General features: G+C 36.3%; 1 protein-coding gene across 3 annotated transcripts in view; it reads left to right on the plus strand.

Annotated features, from left to right (window-relative positions):
• Positions 1–18058, plus strand: part of LOC135100421 (uncharacterized) — a 112683-nt gene that overhangs the window by 17013 nt on the left and 77612 nt on the right. For 2 of the 3 annotated variants that reach the window (XM_064003266.1, XM_064003265.1), the window contains 2 exons: positions 2044–2097; positions 8208–8293. In XM_064003266.1, the coding sequence (XP_063859336.1) occupies positions 2044–2097; positions 8208–8293 (140 nt within the window). Of the gene's footprint in view, positions 1–2043; positions 2098–8161; positions 8294–18058 lie in introns of all 3 variants that reach the window. The other variant, XR_010268706.1, reaches the window with a different exon arrangement.

The following is an 18058-nucleotide window of genomic DNA, read 5'->3' on the forward strand; positions in this document are numbered from 1 at the left end:
CTACCAACCTGACTGACCCTGACAACTCCAAAGACCACCACCCACCTGGGAAGCACGGGAGGTGAGTGTGCAGCACCTTCCTTCCCTCCCCAGTCTCACAGTTTGACTTTGACCACCAATCTGACTCATTTTACCAACTCCAAAGAGCAACTCCAACTTTACAGACCACCACCACCACCACTCCTCTGATCTTGGCAAGGTGAGTGCGTAGCACTTCCCTTGACTGACCCTGACTGATTGACCTTGGCAACTCCAAAAACAACCAACCTGACTGACTTACAGATATGTAATCACCAAACTGACTGGCCCTGGGGAGCATGGGAGGTGAGTGTGCAGCTACTCCCTACCCTTCTCAGTCTCCCAGTTTGACTTGACTCATCTTGGCAACTTCAAAGAGCAACTCCAAAATGTACAGACCACCAGTACCTCCTACTCTGACCCACTCTGACCCTGATCCCTACATCCTACCCTATCCTGGCAAGGTGAGTGCGAAGCACTTCCCTACCACCAGCCTGACTGACAGTGACAACTCTAAAAACAACCAACCTGACTGACTTACAAATCTTACTGTAATCTGGCAACAGACCACCAAACTGACTGACCCTGGGGAGCATGGTAGGTGAGTGTGCAGCACCTCTCTACCCTTCCCAGTCTCACAGTTTGACTTCCACCACCAATCTGACTCATCCTACCAACTCCAAATGTACAGACCACCACCAGGTGTGCAGCACCTCACTACCCTTCCCAGTTCCACCAACCTGACTTGAATTATGACTGGGAAGCAAGGGAGGTGAGTGTGCAGTACCTCCTACTTTCCCCAATCTGACTATCTCATCACCAACCAACTCAGACCACCAAACTGACTGTCTTAGAAGAAGAAGAACAGAAAGCAACTCCATCAGAGGAAGAAGAAGCAGCAGCACCAGCAGCATTACCGCCATCAGAGGAAGAAAACAAAAAAAAAAAGCAGAGAAAAAGAACTACCATCACTGCTATCATAGGAAGAAGCAGCAGCGTCACCGCCATCAGAGGAAGAAACATATATATGTAAACTACGACTGGTCAAATCTGTGGCGCCAGGCAAAGTTCGACCTGTGATGGGCTGTGTTTAGAGAGGGAAAAAAAGTTCCAGGGGTTCATGAGAGGAAAGTACGCTAACTCAGTAAGGAGACCATTTGGGATATGTTGATTTTGGTGGTGTTTTGATAACAAAATATTCCTTTTAAAAGTATTTTAGTATATAGGTACTAGTGGTTGGTAACTTCGTGATCTGTAAATGTTGTATAGAAACGCGTTTCACGAGTTTCCAATTACAATCAGGATCATTTACTTTATTTCAACTTATATTCAATTCCTTCATAGTGTATGACGGTAATACATAACTTCAAAACAATATGTTATGCAAGAATCCTCTTGAAATTTAGAGCACATTTTGTACTATTTTTCTGTTACAGTTTTGTGTACGTGCAATTTTTTTTTTTTTTTTATCATAGGAAATTAAAATTTCTCTGCTAATGTAAATAGTACATGTTATAAACATTAAAACATGCACAACACCCACGACTCTGGGTATTGCAAATGTTTAAACTTTTTGTATTTACAAACCCATTTATTGTAATGTGATATATATATATATATATATATATATATATATATATATATATATATATATATATATATATATATATATATATATATATATATATATATATATATATATATATATATGTAATGGTGTTTGTTTGTTTTATTTTGTTGCAGCTGTCGTGCATATTTAACATTCACAGCATTTCAAGTGTGTTCTATTTTCAGTGTTGTTTTCCATGTATCCATGTGTTCTTGCTTGGAGGAATTTGACACGTTTTATTTATGACATTTCGTGTTTTTCTTCAGTATTTATTGTTTCCTTTTTTGTTCATGTGTATGCTGTAACTCATGAAGTAAAGGATTTCTGGTGGTTCTGTTTATGATGCTTAATTTTTAGCTCTTTTTAGAATAGTCAAGCTGCATCACTTTCTTATGTGGATGTTTTGATATTTTCAGGAAAGGATGGCAGGTGGTGCCGCGGTGAACACTCCCAACACGTGCAGGAGGAAAGTGAGTACCTGCTTCATTACATCATGTGCGCTCTGTTTTGGAACTCGCTGTTAAACTTTTTTTTTCCATGTCAACCGAAACCTGTCACTGTTGCCTGCCTTTCTCCTGTCAGCTTCCCACGAATCTATGAAGGAATGAAAGGATGTGCTTCCGTGGTATCGTGTCAGGAAGGATTAGTTTAAACCTTTTTCCTAAGCGTTGTTTTTGTCTCCCATTTTTCTGCCTTCCTAGGATATATATATGAAAGAAAAAAAAAATGTAGATTTAGTCTATAATGTTCATTGGAACATCTTACAGGGAAAAATGTTCTTTAAGGATTAACCGAGAATCTTTTTCAAAACTATAATTTTTGTATTCCAGTCTTCGTGTGCTTATTTTAGTGTATGCATAGAGAAAAGAAGGATACGAAATTATATAGTTTCTATAATAGTATCATCTTATTGGTATCATTATTTACTTAGAGATTCAGTTGAAAGCTAACAATTAGCTGACATTTTTGCGTTCGTTTTTTTTTTTTTCTTATATATATATATATATATATATATATATATATATATATATATATATATATATATATATATATATATATATATATATATATATATATATATATATATATATATATATATATATATATATATATATATATATATATATCTTTTGTATGTACGAATATATGAGTGAAGAAAGGAAAGATGCAATTACAAAAAACTTTCACAATAACAGGAATATTCACTTGAGGACTTTTTTAGGTAACAAATATCACATTTTCTAATTTTTATGTCTATTTATCCTTTGCTGTGTTTTACCGATATGTAGATTAATAATATTTTGCATGTTATGATAAAGTGTCCTTGAAAACTATTACTGTAACACATTTCATTTAGTGTAAATTTGGTTTCCACGTAAAAAAAATAAAATAATAAAAAAAAAACTTTCTATGGAGAAAAGATATTTACATTTTCTTTGTTCAAAGGGGAGTTTTCGGAACTAAACCGCTAGATGTCGTTGCTGCTCATCTAACTGTAGGAAAGAGAGCTAAAATATTGTTGTAGTAAATTCCCAGGTGTGTAAAGATGCATAGAACATTGATCATCACGATACTATTGAAATGATGTATCGACTCTTCAATATCCGGTATGGATAATATTGAGAGAATGTGATCAATTTAATTATTATTTTTGTGTGATTATCGAGTAAACTGCAAGCATTATCTTAAATAAAGCATATTACAAGTATAAAAACTATTGATTTGGACAATGAAAAAAATAAAAAATCACACTGTACTATATAGTATGACACAACCTACTCAGTAACATCGTGATATATGGCTCTATTTTCTTTTTTTTTTTTTTTTTTTGTGGGAATTTTAGCATCCCCTTCACGAAGCGAGCGACAAGGCAAAGTAATCGAGAACCAAAAGAAACATCTTTCAGGCGATCTCTCATCTGCTGTAGTGTCCAGCTACCGTAACCCATTGCTTAAGGCGTTGTGGAGATGGGCACCGCAGCAACATTCAACTTCTTGTCCAACAACGTGTTTCTTAAGTTCAACCAGGGCGGCCGAGTCAGGCGTTTGTTTTGGTTAGAGATACAGCATCACCAGGACACTCGAGTTGCCATTTTTTTTATTAAAATTGCCGTTTCCATAAACTAGGAAGGAGATCTATGTAATTTGGACTTTTGATTGTCACAGACATATTGCCTTTATGTTTACTGTCGTCTAGATTAAGACGTTTCCAATCAAGAGTGTATTCATTTGGAAATCTTAAGACGACCAAATAAATCTAAATGCCGATTCACTAGAAAATCAACTTATATACATTTGTTCATGAAAAGAGTTTAATTTTACTTGTGTTACTACTTAGAAGGGATTACGTAGAAAAATATATTATTTAAGCCCATTGCATCTTCATGTAAATAGAATAACACTGTAGGTATATCTGATATTGCTTGTATGTGAGAGAAGAGTTTGTGTTTGTGCTGCCACCTGGTGACAACCACTAGTTCTGAAAACTCCCCATTGGTATTGATATTATTTTTAACTCTGATTTCAGAACATACATAAGAACATAAGAAATAATAGAAGCTGCAAGAAGCGACTAGGCTTACATGTGGCAGTCCCTGTATGAAATATACCTACCTATTTCCACCAATTATCCCCATCCATAAACCTGTCTAATCTTCTCTTAAAGCTCTCTAATGTCCTAGCACTAACAACATGATTACTGAGTCCGTTCTACTCATCTACCACTCTATTTGAAAACCAATTTTTTCCTATCTCCTTCCTAAACCTAGATTTTTCAAGCTTGAACCCGTTATTTCTTGTTCTACCCTGGTTGCTGATCCTAAAAATTTTGCTTACATCCCCCTTGTTATAACCCTTATACCACTTAAAGACTTCTATCAAGTCCCCTCTTAACCTACGTCTCTCTAAAGAATGTAAATTTAACAGCTTCAGCCTCGCCTCGTAAGGAATACTCCTCGTCCCCTGTATCCTTTTAGTCATTCTCCTCTGTACTGATTCTAATAGACCTATAACTTTTCTGTAATGTTGGGACCAAAACTGCACAGCGTAGTCTAGATGAGGCCTGACCAGCGCCAAGTATAACTTTAATATTACTTCCGGCCTTCTACTTTTAACACTCCTTAAATTGAACCCTAGTACCCTATTTGCCCTGTTTCTGGCCTCTATGCATTGTTTTTCCTAGACGGAGTTCAGAGATAACTATAACTCCTAAATCTTTGTCGTACCCTGTACCTACCAGAGTTTGGTTGTTTAATGTGTACCTACTGTGTGGGTTTCCTCTACCTACGCTAAGTACTTTGCATTTATCGATATTAAACTGCATTTGCCATCTGTCCATCCATTCATTCATCCTATCTAAATCTGTCTGCAAGGCGATGGCATCCGATTCTGCCCTAATTAATCTACCTATCTTTGTGTCATCCGCAAATTTACTAACATCACTACTAATTCCACTATCTAGGTCATTGATATATATTAGAAATAACAATGGCCCTAATACTGATCCCTGTGGCACCCCACTAATTACATGACCCCACTCGAATTTCGAGCCGTTTATTACAACTCTTTGTCACCTGTCACTAAGCCATGACCCTATCCAGCCTAACACCTTCCCATCTATCCCGTGTGCCCTAACCTTTCTCAGGAGCCTTTGATGGGGTACCTTGTCAAATGCTTTACTAAAGTCCAGATATAAAATATCATAACTATCACCATTATCTACTGCCTCGTAAACTTTACTGTAAAAACTCAACAAGTTTGTCAGGCAAGACTTCCCCTTCGTGAAGCCATGCTGTGACTGATTTATCAAGTTATGTTTGTCTAAATGTTCCCTAATGTTCCTCTCTATTATTGACTCTAATATTTTACCTACAACTGAAGTTAATTAAGCTGATAGGTCTATAGTTAGACGCTAAAGTTTTATCTCCTTTCTTAGAGATGGGTACTACATTAGCCTGCCTCCACATTACTGGTACCTCACCCGACTCCAGTGATTTCCTAAAGACAGAAACTAACGGCTTACGAATAATCTCTTTGCATTCCTTAATTACTCTGGGATATATTTCATCTGTTCCTGGTGTCTTGAACTTTTTTAGCCTATCTATCTCCTGTTGCACTATCTCCCTATTTATGGAAATATGTCAGCTTCTCATTCTCATCTGCTCTAAACATCTGTTCACTATTTGGCATATCCTGCATGTTTTCCTGGGTGAAGACAGTTAAAAAAAAACTAATTCAGAATTTTACTAATCTCCCCAGAACTAACCAGCTCCTCATCTGCTGCCTTTAATGGACCTATAGTATCCTTATTCTTCGTCCTGTATACCTGATAAAATCCCTTGGGGTCCGTCTTCGCCTTACTGGCTACCTTTAATTCATAATTGCCCTTAGCTTTCCTCGTTATCTTCCTGACTCTTCTAACTAATTCATTATATTGTGACCTTACAACTTCTTCACCTGCCCTTAATCTCTTATACATACTTCTCTTACGCCCTATATAATGCTTTAACCTAGCAGTCATCCACTTAGAGTCATTTTTCTGTGATCTTATTGCCCTATACAGGATATTTGCTAACTGACCTGTATGAACTTTATCTGTGAAATATTTATACAATTCATCTACATTTACCTCACCTAATCCCCTCATCTCGGCCCCTACCATCCTCTCCACTCCCTCATCTACTCGCCTCGACCTCACCTCTTTCATTTCAGCATGACCTGACATTCCAACATACTCACACCCATCTCCCCCTTCCTCTTTCCTCCGCCCCTTCCGGACACATCTTCCCTCCTCTTGTCCTACACCCTCACGCCTCACCTCACCTCTCTTATCCTGCCTTACATCTTGTCATGTAATTAGTGTCTCTGAACTCCGTCCCTGACCAGACCGGGAAGAATTACCACCATGATATTTGTGACCTAACCTAAGGCAATTTTTTTTAGCGTCATAACCTTTGTTGCAGCTTTATTCAAGTAAAATCAAAGAGAGGAAAGCTTGTATTCTTCTGTGAGGTGTTCTTATCTGTCTCTGTGTGTGTTGATTGTCGCCTTGAAAAGTCAAGGTGACGTGGGCCTTGATGATTAGAGCAAACCCACACTATTTGTCTCCCTTTTTTTTTAGAGGCTCGTCGTTGTAGATTTCTGAAAATATTAGTTTTATCACGTTTTTTTTTTTTCTTCATCACCATATGAAAGAAAATTTATCATTTTCTTTATCATTTAGTAACGTATTAAATACCTTTCGAGGGATAATTCCCCTAGTGGAGCGAGGGGGCTCAATTTTTGTTACCGCACATCTCTACACCCCACCGCTCCCGCCTGGCCCTGGAGGGCACAACGATGATTTGGCGAGGAGCACCTTTTGGTGTCCATAGTATATAAAAATTTCGTCACACGGGATAGATGGGAAAGTGTTAGGCCGGATAGGGTCATGGCTTAGCGACAGGCGACAGAGTTGTAATAAACGGCTAGAAATCCAAGTGGGGTCATGTAATTAGTGGGATGCCACAGGGATCAGTATTAGGGCTATTGTTATTTCTAATATATATCAATGACTTGGATAGTGGAATTAGTAGTGATGTTAGTAAATTTGCGGATGACACAAAGATAGGTAGATTAATTAGGTCAGAATCAGATGCCATCGCCTTGCAGACAGATTTAGATAGGATGAATGAATGGACGGACAGATGGCAAATGCAGTTTAATATCAATAAATGCGAAGTACTTAGCGTAGGTAGAGGAAACCCACACAGTAGGTACACATTAAACAACCAAACTCTGGTAGGTACAGGGTACGAAAAAGATTTAGGAGTTATAGTTAGCTCTGAACTCCGTCTAGGAAAATAATCCATAGCGGCCAGAAACAGGGCAAATAGGGTACTAGGATTCATTTTTAGGAGTTAAAAGTAGAAGGCCGGAAGTAATATTAAAGTTATACTTGGCGCTGGTCAGACCTCATCTAGACTACGTTGTGCAGTTCTGGTCCCCACATTACAGGAAAGATATAGGTCTATTAGAATCAGTACAGAGGAGAATGACCGAAAGGATACAGGGGACGAGGAGTATTCCTTACTAGGCGATATTGAAGTTTACATTCTTTAGAAAGACGTAGGTTAAGAGGGAACCTGATAGAAGTCTTTATGTGGTATAAGGGTTATAACAAGGGGGACGTAAGCAAAATTTTTAGGATCAGTAACCAGGGTAGAACAAGAAATAACGGGTTCAAGCTTGAAAAATTTAGGTTTAAGAAGGAGATAGGAAAAATTGGGTCTCAAATAGAGTGGTAGATGAGTGGAACGGACTCAGTAATCATGTTGTAAGCGCTAGGAAATTAGAGAGCTTTAAAAGAAGATTAGACAGGTCTATGGATGGGGATAATAGATGGAAATAGGTAGGTATATTTCATACAGGGACTGCTACGTGTAAGTCTGGTCGCTTCTTGCAGCTTCTCTTATTTCCTATGTTCTTATGTTCTGATGAGAGCCAGTCTTGGTTGACACCATCAGACTCGGACACTTTTTTTTCTTTTTGTCTTTAGGGTTTAACACAGTCCTCTGATTTTGTGTTTGTCTTGTCGGATGCAGCAGCGGCGGGATCTTTTTCCTTCCTCGCGGCCAGACGACGAGGACTGGCTTTTTCCTGCTCCTCCTGACACACTCACAATTTACTGGTGAGTGATGGGGACGGAGCTGTTTTTTGTAGCACAGTGTACGTCCTTCCATTTTTAGGTTTACATTTTAGTGAAGCCTGGCATGCTTGCCTATGTTATTCCATGTGCATGTAAGGAAAGGTTGCTTGCTTGACAAAGTGTCTGGCTCACTGCAGACACTTGCTTTATGCTGCACTGTAATAAACAAATAATTTCTCAATGTAAAGGAAACAGTGAGTCACAAAAGTGCCTCTCAATACGATGTGGTAATGAAAAGCAGAATATGAAATAAATAGATAATAAATAAGTGAATAAATAAATAAATAAATAAATGGACGAATTAATGCGTACCCTAGAGAACATTTCATACCTGCTGAGCTTACCATAGCAAATAATGATATGCTACAAAAAATGCACACAAGTATATGAAGATGGAAAAAAATGGGGGAAGTCTGTCTTGTGTTGTTATTTGTATGGTTACTGCTCTTCAGAATTTGCCATCAGCATGCGTCTCTCCTTCCCCACGCCGACGCTACACAAGACTTTCACCTTATTCCGTTCCCTTTCAATAGTCCAGGAGTTAAGCAATATCTTCATTCTTTCATCCCCTTCATTGGTGAACTCTGGAATTCTCTGCCTGTTTCTGTTTTTTCCCCTTCCTGTGACTAGTTTTTTTTTTTTTTTAAGAGTATTGAGGCACTTCCAGAAACATATTTAGATTTTTTATTATTGACTTTTTTTTCGTCGGTATGTATGGAAGCGGCAACTGAAAAGATTTTTTTTTTTTTTTTTTTTTTGTTCCTCTGTTTGCCATTCGCCAAGAAGATATGAGAGCGTGAGTGGCATATAGTGGCTATATGCAAATGTAAGAATAACATTTTATACTGACTTTAAATTAAACATGTATTGCATTGTTTACTCCAGTGTTTCAAGTTGAGCCGTCCAATATCTTTTGCGTCTAATTGATTTTATAAGGTGCTATTCACAAGTTATAGCCTTTTGGTACATAAGAAGCTCAGATACACATATAATACACGCTTCTTGTAATATCGTTTCGTTTCCCATATAGGGTACTTTGCATGCATTTTACCGTTCGTTTTTATGGAACAATATCAGAAACATTGAAAATACATTTTTTTTTTTGGGGGGGTGTGGTAATTTTTTTGTTTCTCCTTAAAGGGTGTTTTGTATACGTTTGATACGCAAGAAGCTAAAAAAAATGAAAAAAAAAAACACGTTTTTAATAATGTTGCTGTGTATTCCAGTAGAGGATCTTTTCCATGCATTTTAGCATTTTGGTGACTAAAACGTTCAAAAAACTGAAAAGGCACATTTTTTATGATATTTGGTTTCCTCATATAATGTTCTCCTGTTTCTACATATAGAGTGCTATTTATGTGTTTTTGCATTCTGTTACCTTAGGAGATCAATAACATTTATCATACACGTTTTTGGTAATATGTTTTTGTATCACAATATGGGGTTCTTTGCATGGTTTTTCGCGTTTTTGTGTTAGAAACTCAAAAACTGTAAATCCACTGTTTTTATAAAGTTATTCTGTTTCTTCATAAAGGGTGTTTTGCATGCGTTTTGGCGTTTTGGTATGGAAGTCTTAAAACAAAGAAATATAAGGTAATTTCCATGATTTTTAGCGTTTTGGTGCCTAACAAGCTCAAAAACACTCAAAGGACACGTTTCTCGTAATGTCATTTCGTTTCCCCATATAGAGTGCTTTGCATACCTTTGATCTTTTGGAACCTAACAACGTGAAAAAGCACTAAAAATAAACCTTTTTCGTAAGGTTTTGTTATTTTTCCGTATAGAGCGCTATTCATGCTTTGTAGAGTTTTGGTACCTAATACACGTTTATCGTAATGTCATTCTATTTCCCCATAATGAGTACTTTGCATGCATTCTGGCATTTTAGTACTTAACAATATAAAAAGACTCAAAACAGACGTTTTTGGCAAAGTTGTTCTTTTACTCCATATAAAGTGCCATTTACGCATTTTAGTGTATTGTGTAATTCCTGTAATATCGTTTCTTTTCCCATATCTTTCTTTTGCATCCATATTGGCGTTGTTGTACGCAAGAAGCTCAAAAACACACGTTTTTGGTAAAGTTTTTTTTTTTTTTTTTTTTTAGTTTTAGCGTTTTGGTACGTAAGAAGCTCAAAATCACTCAAACGTTTTTCGTTAAGTTTTGTATTCCGATATATGGTTTTTATGTACATTTTACCGTTTTGGTGCCTAAAACGCTGATAAAAACACTGAAAGAGCACTTATCTGTTAATGTCATTTTCTTTTCCCATATATATAGTGTTTTGCATACATTTTGGCGATTTTGTGTGTAACTAGCTTAAAAACACTCAAAATGATTGTTTTTGTCAATGTTATGCTGTTTCTCCATAGAAGGTGTTTTGCTTGTACATTAACATTTTGGTACATAAGAAGTTCAAGAAACATTCAAAAGACATGTTATTCTTATTCCAAAAGGAGGAGACAGTAGACACCTGCCGAAACGATAATTACTCCCAGTGATGTCTAAAGCATTGTCTAAAGCAGGGGGTGTTGTGAACTTAACATTAAACCCAGCTGTGACCTCACTGAACGTTTCCCTTTGTGTCTCACAACACAAGGGGGCAGTCACAGCCTGCCCTCTAAAGACAACTCTCTTCCTCCACACAAAACTACAAGCACCTAATAACACACACACACACCCTTCACTCAAAAATTTCAAAATCATCATGGCGACTCCTACACCAGCCTTGGAGTCCCCATCTGGGGAGGGGACCATAAATGTCCCCAGGTCGGACTGCCTTTCTGTCGACGACCCTAAGTGTCTTGACACCCCCCCTCAACTTCTTCTTCATTAACTTCTGCAACATTTTCTGTCTAAGATCTAATTTTCAATTTGTAGAACACCACCTCTCCTCTTCTAAACCTCATCTTTTCCTCACTGAAATTCATGTGTCTGAGGCAACTGACAGTATCCCCTTTTCTGTTCCCTCCTACTTTCTCTATCCTCATTTTCGATCCAAAGCTGGATGTTGCGTTTATGTGCGCAATGACTTAACCTGCTCTCGTGCCCACGCTCTTGAATCTTCCGAGTTTTCCACCGTCTGGCTACGACTACAGAGTCACTCTCAAACTAAATTTATCTGTGCTGTATACCTCTCACCTAACTCCTCTGACTATAAGAAATTCTTTGACTACTTAACTTCCAAAGTGGAGCACATTCTGACCCTCTTCCCTTTTGCAGAGATCTCCATTCTTGGAGACTTCAATGTTCACCACCAGCTTTGGCTTTCCTCTCCCTTCACTGACCATCCTTGTGAAATAGTCTTCAACTTTGCCATCCTTCACGACCTAGAGCAATTGGTGCAACACCCTACTCGTATTCCTGACCGTCTTGGAGATACGCTCAACATTCTTGACCTTTTCTTGACCTCTAATCCTTCTGCTTATGCTGTCACCCTTTCTTCTCCATTGGGCTCCTCCGATCACAATCTCATATCTGTATCTTCTCCTATCGCTCCAATCCCTAAGCGAAGGTGCCTCTGGCGTTTTTCCTCTGCTAGTTGGGGGGACCTGAGGAGGTATTTTGCTGATTTTCCATGGAATGACTACTGCTTCTGTGTCAGAGACCCGTCTTTGTGTCAAAAAGTGTCAAAACCTTTCAAGATATAACTCCCTTCGTGACTTCTGGCATCTAGCCAAAAATATCTCCAATAACTTTGCTTCTTCTTCTTTCCCTCCTTTATTTCAACCAGATGGCACTACTGCTATCACATCTATTTCTAAAGCTGAACTCTTCGCTCAAACCTTTGCTAAAAACTCTACCTTGGATGATTTTGGGCTTGTTCCTCCCTCTCCTCCACCCTCTGACTACTTCATGCCACCTATTAAAATTATTCACAATGAAGTTTTCCATGCCCTCGCTGGCCTAAACCCTCAGAAGGCTTATGGATCTGACGGGGTCCCTCCTATTGTTCTCCGAAACTGTGCCTCCGTGCTTGCACCTTACCTAGTCAAACTCTTTCAGCTCTGTCCATCAACATCTACCTTTCCTTCTTGCTGGAAGTTTGCCTACATTCAGCTTGTTCTTAAAAAGGGTGACCGTTCTAATCCCACAAACTACCGTCCTATTGCTTTAATTTCCTGCCTATCTAAAGTTTTTGAATCAACAGGAAGATTCTTAAAAATCTATCACTTCACAACCTTCTATCTGATCGCTAGTATAGGTTCTGTCAAGGCCGCACTACTGGTGATCTTCTGGCTTTTCTTACTGAGTCTTGGTCATCCTCTTTTAGAGATTTTGGTGAAGCTTTTGCTGTTGCCTTGGACATATCAAAAGTTTTTGATAGAGTCTGGCACAAAGCTTTGATTTCCAAACTACCCTCCTACGGCTCCTATCCTTCTCTCTGTACCTTCATCTCAAGTTTCCTTTCTGACCGTTCTATTGCTGCTGTGGTAGACAGTCACTGTTCTTCTCTTAAATCTATTAACAGTGGTTTTCCTCAGGGTTCTGTCCTGTCACCCATTCTCTTCTTATTATTCATTAATGATCTTCTAAAACAAACTTCTTCTCCTATCCACTCCTACGCTGATGATACCATCCTGCACGTTTCCACGTCTTTTCATAGGCGTCCAGCCCTTCAAGAGGTAAACATTTCACGCAGGGAAGCCACAGAATGCTTGACTTCTGACCATTCTAAAATTTCTGATTGGGGCAGAGCAAACTTGGTATTGTTCAATGCCTCAAAAACTCAATTCTTCCATCTATCAACTCGACACAACCTTCCAGACAACTATCCCCTCTTCTTCAATGACACTCAGCTGTCCCCCGCTTCTACACTGAACATCCTTGGTCTGTCCTTTACTTACAATCTGAACTGGAAACTTCACATCTCATCTCTAGCTAAAACAGCATCTATGAAGTTAGGCGTTCTGAGACGTCTCCGCCAGTTTTTCTCACACCCCCAGCTGCTAACTCTGTACAAGGGCCTTATCCGTCCATGTATGGAGTATGCTTCACATGTCTGGGAGGGTTCCACTCATACTGCTCTTCTAGACAGGGTGGAATCAAAAGCTTTTCGTCTCATCAACTCCTCCTCTAACTGACTGTCTTCGGCCTCTCTCTCACCGCCGCAATGTTGCATCTCTAACTGTCTTCTACCGCTTTTTTCATGCTAACTGCTCTCCTGATCTTGCTAACTGCATGCCTCCCCTCCTCCCGCGGCCTCGCTGTACAAGACTCTTCTTTCTCTCACCCCTATTCTGTCCACCTCTCTAACGCAAGAGTTAACCAGTATTCTCATTCATCCCTTCCTCTGGTAAATTCTGGAACTCCCTGCCTGCTTCTGTATTTCCATCTTCCTATGACTTGAATTCCTTCAAGAGGGAGGTTTCAAGACACTTATTCTTCAATTTTTGACAACTGCTTTGACCCTTTTATGGGACTGGCATTTCAGTGGGATTTTTTTTTATTGGATTTTTGTTGCCCTTGGCCAGTGTCCTTCCTACATAGAAAAGAAAGAAAAATGTCTATTGGTATTTCTATATAGGATGATTTCCATGCCTTTTAGCGTTTTTGGAGCCTACCAAGCTCAAAAAAATAAAAAATAAATAAATAAAAACTCGTTTTTGGTAATGGAGTTTTGTTTCCCTATATAGGAGATTTACATGCATTTTGATGTTTTAGTACCTGATAATGTGAAAAACACTCAAAATATACGTTTCTGATAATGTTCTGTTTCTTGATATAGTACGTTATTCATGCGTTTCAGTATTTTAGTACCTACGAAGCTAAAAAAAAAAAAATTCACGTTCCTCTTAATGTCTTTTCCTTTCCCAATATCCCTAAAATTCGGGAACGAAAAGACATTACGAAAAACATGATTTATGATTTTGGTGCATAGTATGTTGATAATCTCTCATAAAATACGTTTCTGGAAAACTCGTTTCTTTTCCCCATATAGTGTCCTTTGCATGTATTTTGGCGTTTTGGTAGTTAACAATGTTAAATACATCCAAAATACATGCTTTTGGTAATATTCTGTTTTATATATATATATATATATATATATATATATATATATATATATATATATATATATATATATATATATATATATATATATATATATATAGTGTTGTTTATTTATTTATTTATTTTATTTTTTCATTTGTTTTGATGCCTAAAAAGCTCAAAAATGCTCATAATAAATGTTTCTCGTAAAGAGAAACACTCAAAGACACGTTTAATGTATTTTTTTTATTCCCTTTTAATGTTCTTTCCATGCTTTCTAGTGTTTTGGTGCTTAACATGCACATAAACACTTAAAAGATACATTTCTTAGAAAGTCATTTCGTTTCCCTATATAAGGGCCTTTAGTGTATTTTGGCGTTTTGGTAGTTAACAATGTGAAAAACACTAAAATTACAAGTTTTTGGAAATGTTCTGTTTCTCCATATAGAATAAATGGTATTAACGCACTTTCGCGTTCTGGTAACATAAAAAAAAAAAAAAACACTCATAATACACGTTTCTCGTAATTTTTTTTTTTTTTTTTTTTTTTTTTTTTTTGTCTATTTTGTACGTAAGAAACTCAAAAACACTCAAAATGCTTGTTTATTTTAATGTAATTATTCTCTTTCTCCCTAAAGGGTGTTTTGCAAGCTTATCAGCGTTTTGGTGCCTAAACACAGAGCACATATTTTTTTAAATGTTTCCTTTTCCAATATAGTGTTCTTTGCATGCTTTTTGGCGTTTTGGTACCTAACAATGTGAAATGCCCTCAAAATACAAATATTTAGTAATGTTCTTCTGTTTCTCCATATTGAATGTTATTCGGTTGTGTTAGAGTTTGGAACCTAAGAAGCGCAAAAACACTCATAATATGCATGTTTCTCGTAATGTGGTTTTGTTTCGCCACATACGATACTTTGCATTTATTTGGGCGTTTTTTGTACTCAAAAAATTTGTTTTTGGTAGTTATTTTTGTTTTTCATAAAGAGTTTTTTCCATGCATTTTGGCGTTTTATTATGTAAGTAACTCAAAATATCGAAAAGGAAAGTTTTTGATAATGTTATTCTTTTTCTCCACATAGAGTACTATTCATGCGTTTTAGTGTTTTGGTATTGAAGAAGCTCATAAACACTCATAATAACTCGTTTCTCGTTTTTTCGTCTCCCCATGTAAGGTACTTTGCATGCATTTTGGCGTTTTTCTACGTAGCAAGCTGAAAATTCATTTAAAATACTTATTAGTAGTAATGTTCTGTTTCTCCATAAAGAGTGTTTTGCATGCGTTTTAGAGTTTAGGTACGTAATAAGTTAAAAATATTCTTTATTTTTTTTTTTTGTCATGTTGTTTTCTATTCCTATATAGGGTAATTCCCATGCTTTTTAGCGTTTTGGTGCCTACCACGCTGATAAACACTGTAATGACATATTTTTGATAATGTAGTTTTGCTTCACCATATAGGTGGCTTTCTATGCATTTTCCTTTTCGTTCTTAAGAATGTAAAATATAACACTCAAAATACACGTTTTTCGTAATTTGTTTTTGGATATAGAGTGCTTTTTATGTGTTTTAGCATTTCGTTACAAAAGAAGATAAAAACCTCGCATAATACACGTTTCTTGTAATGTACTTCTCGTTTCCCAATATAGAGTACTTTGCATGCATTTTGCCATTTATCTACGCAAGAATCTCAAAAACACTTAAAGTACACGTTTTTGGTAAAGTTACACTGTTTCTCCATATTTTTTTTTTTTTTACGTGCGTTTCAGTGTTTTAGTGCGTAAGTTGCTCAAAAACACTGAAAAGAAAAGTTTTTGGTTATCTTTTTTTCCTCCCATACAGGGTACTTATTTTCTTTTTTTAGCGTTCGGTCCCTAGTAAGCTCATATACATTCAAAAGACATGTGTCTGGAAATCTTGTTTCCTTTCTCCATATAGGGTTCTTTACGTTTTGGTACTTAACAATGGGAAATACACTTAAAATTCACGTTTTTGGTAATGTTGTTTTGTTTCTCCCCATAGAGTGCTATTTATGCGTTTTCGAGGTTTGGTACTTAATTAGCTCAAAACACTCGTAATACACGTTTCTAGTAATGTTCTTTCGTTTCCCCATATAGGATACCTACCATGCATTTTGGCGTTTTTGTAAGTGAAAAGCTGAAAAATACTCATAATACTTGTTTTTGGTAATGATATTTTCTTTCTCCATAAACGGTTTTGGTACGTAAGTAGCTCAAAACTCTCAAGAGATACGTTTTTTATTGTTTGTTGATTTGTTTCCCCATATAGGGTGCTTTCCATGTTTTTTTTTTCTTAGCGTTTTGGTACATAATAATATGAAATACTCAAAATACACGTTTTTGGAAATGTTCTGTTTCTTCATATAGAGCGGAATTAACGCGTTTTTTTTTTTTTTTTTTATAATGAAAGCTCAAAACACTCATAAAACACGCTCCTCGTAATGTCTTTTCGTTTTCCCACATAGGTTAATTTGCATGCATGTTCGTGTTTTTTCTACGTAACATGCTCCAAAAAAGATATTTTTATAAATGTTTTCTTTTTTTTTTGTACGTAAGCAGCTCAAAGATACTGATAAAAGACTTTTTGGATTTTATATATATATATATATATATATATATATATATATATATATATATATATATATATATATATATATATATTATATATATTATATATATATATTATATATATTATATATATTATAATTATATAATATATATATATATATATATATATATATATATATATATATATATATATATATATATATATATAAGGTTTTACATGCTTTTTAGTATTTTTGTGCCTAGCACTCTCATAAACAGTTAAAAGACACGTTTCTAGAAATCTCGTTTCTTTTCCTTTTATAGGTTTCTTTGCGTGCATTTTGGTGTTTTGGTGCCTAACTATCAATTAAACTAAAAATAAACGTTCCTGGTAATATTGTTCTTTCTCCATATTGAGTGCTTTTCATGCGTTTTTGTGTTTTGTCACCTAAGAAACTGAAAAACATTCGTAAAGTATGTTTGTGGGATTGACTTTTTGTTTCACCATATAGGGTTCTTTCCATTCATTTTGGCGTTTTTCTAAGTAACAAGCTCAAAAACGCTCAAAATACTTGTTTCTAGTAATGTTATTCTTTTCTCCAAAAAAATGTTTTCCATGTGTTTTTAGCGTTTTGGTACACACAAAGGAAACTTTTAAGTAGTTTCGTTTTTCGTATTTATATATAATGAGCTTCCCATATTTTTTTAGCGTTTTAGTGTTTAACTTGCTCATAAACATGTTTTTTGGTATTTCTTCTATGTAACAAGATTAAAAACACTAATGTAGTTTAATGTAAAACATAATACTTGTTTTGCGTGATATTATTCTTTTTTTTTTTCCAAGAAGAGTGTTTTTCATGAATTTTAGCGTTTTGGTACGTCACTAGCTGATAGTCACTGAAAAGAGACTTTTTTTTAAATATTGTTTTCTTTATCCATATAGAGTGATTTCCATGATTTTTTACGTTTTGGTGCCTAGCACGCCCATGAACATTCAAAAGACATGTTTTTGGAAATTTTGTTTCCTTTCCCCATATAGTATGCTTTTCAGGCATTTTGGTGTTTTGATACCTAACAATGTGAAATACACACACACACTTAAAAAAAAAAAACACGTTTTTAGTAATGTTCTTTTCTCCATATAGAGTGCTATTCAAGCGTTTTAGTGTTTTGGTACCTAAGAATATAAAA

Source organism: Scylla paramamosain, chromosome 5 (assembly GCF_035594125.1).
Source record: "Scylla paramamosain isolate STU-SP2022 chromosome 5, ASM3559412v1, whole genome shotgun sequence".
Lineage (NCBI taxonomy): Eukaryota > Metazoa > Arthropoda > Malacostraca > Decapoda > Portunidae > Scylla > Scylla paramamosain.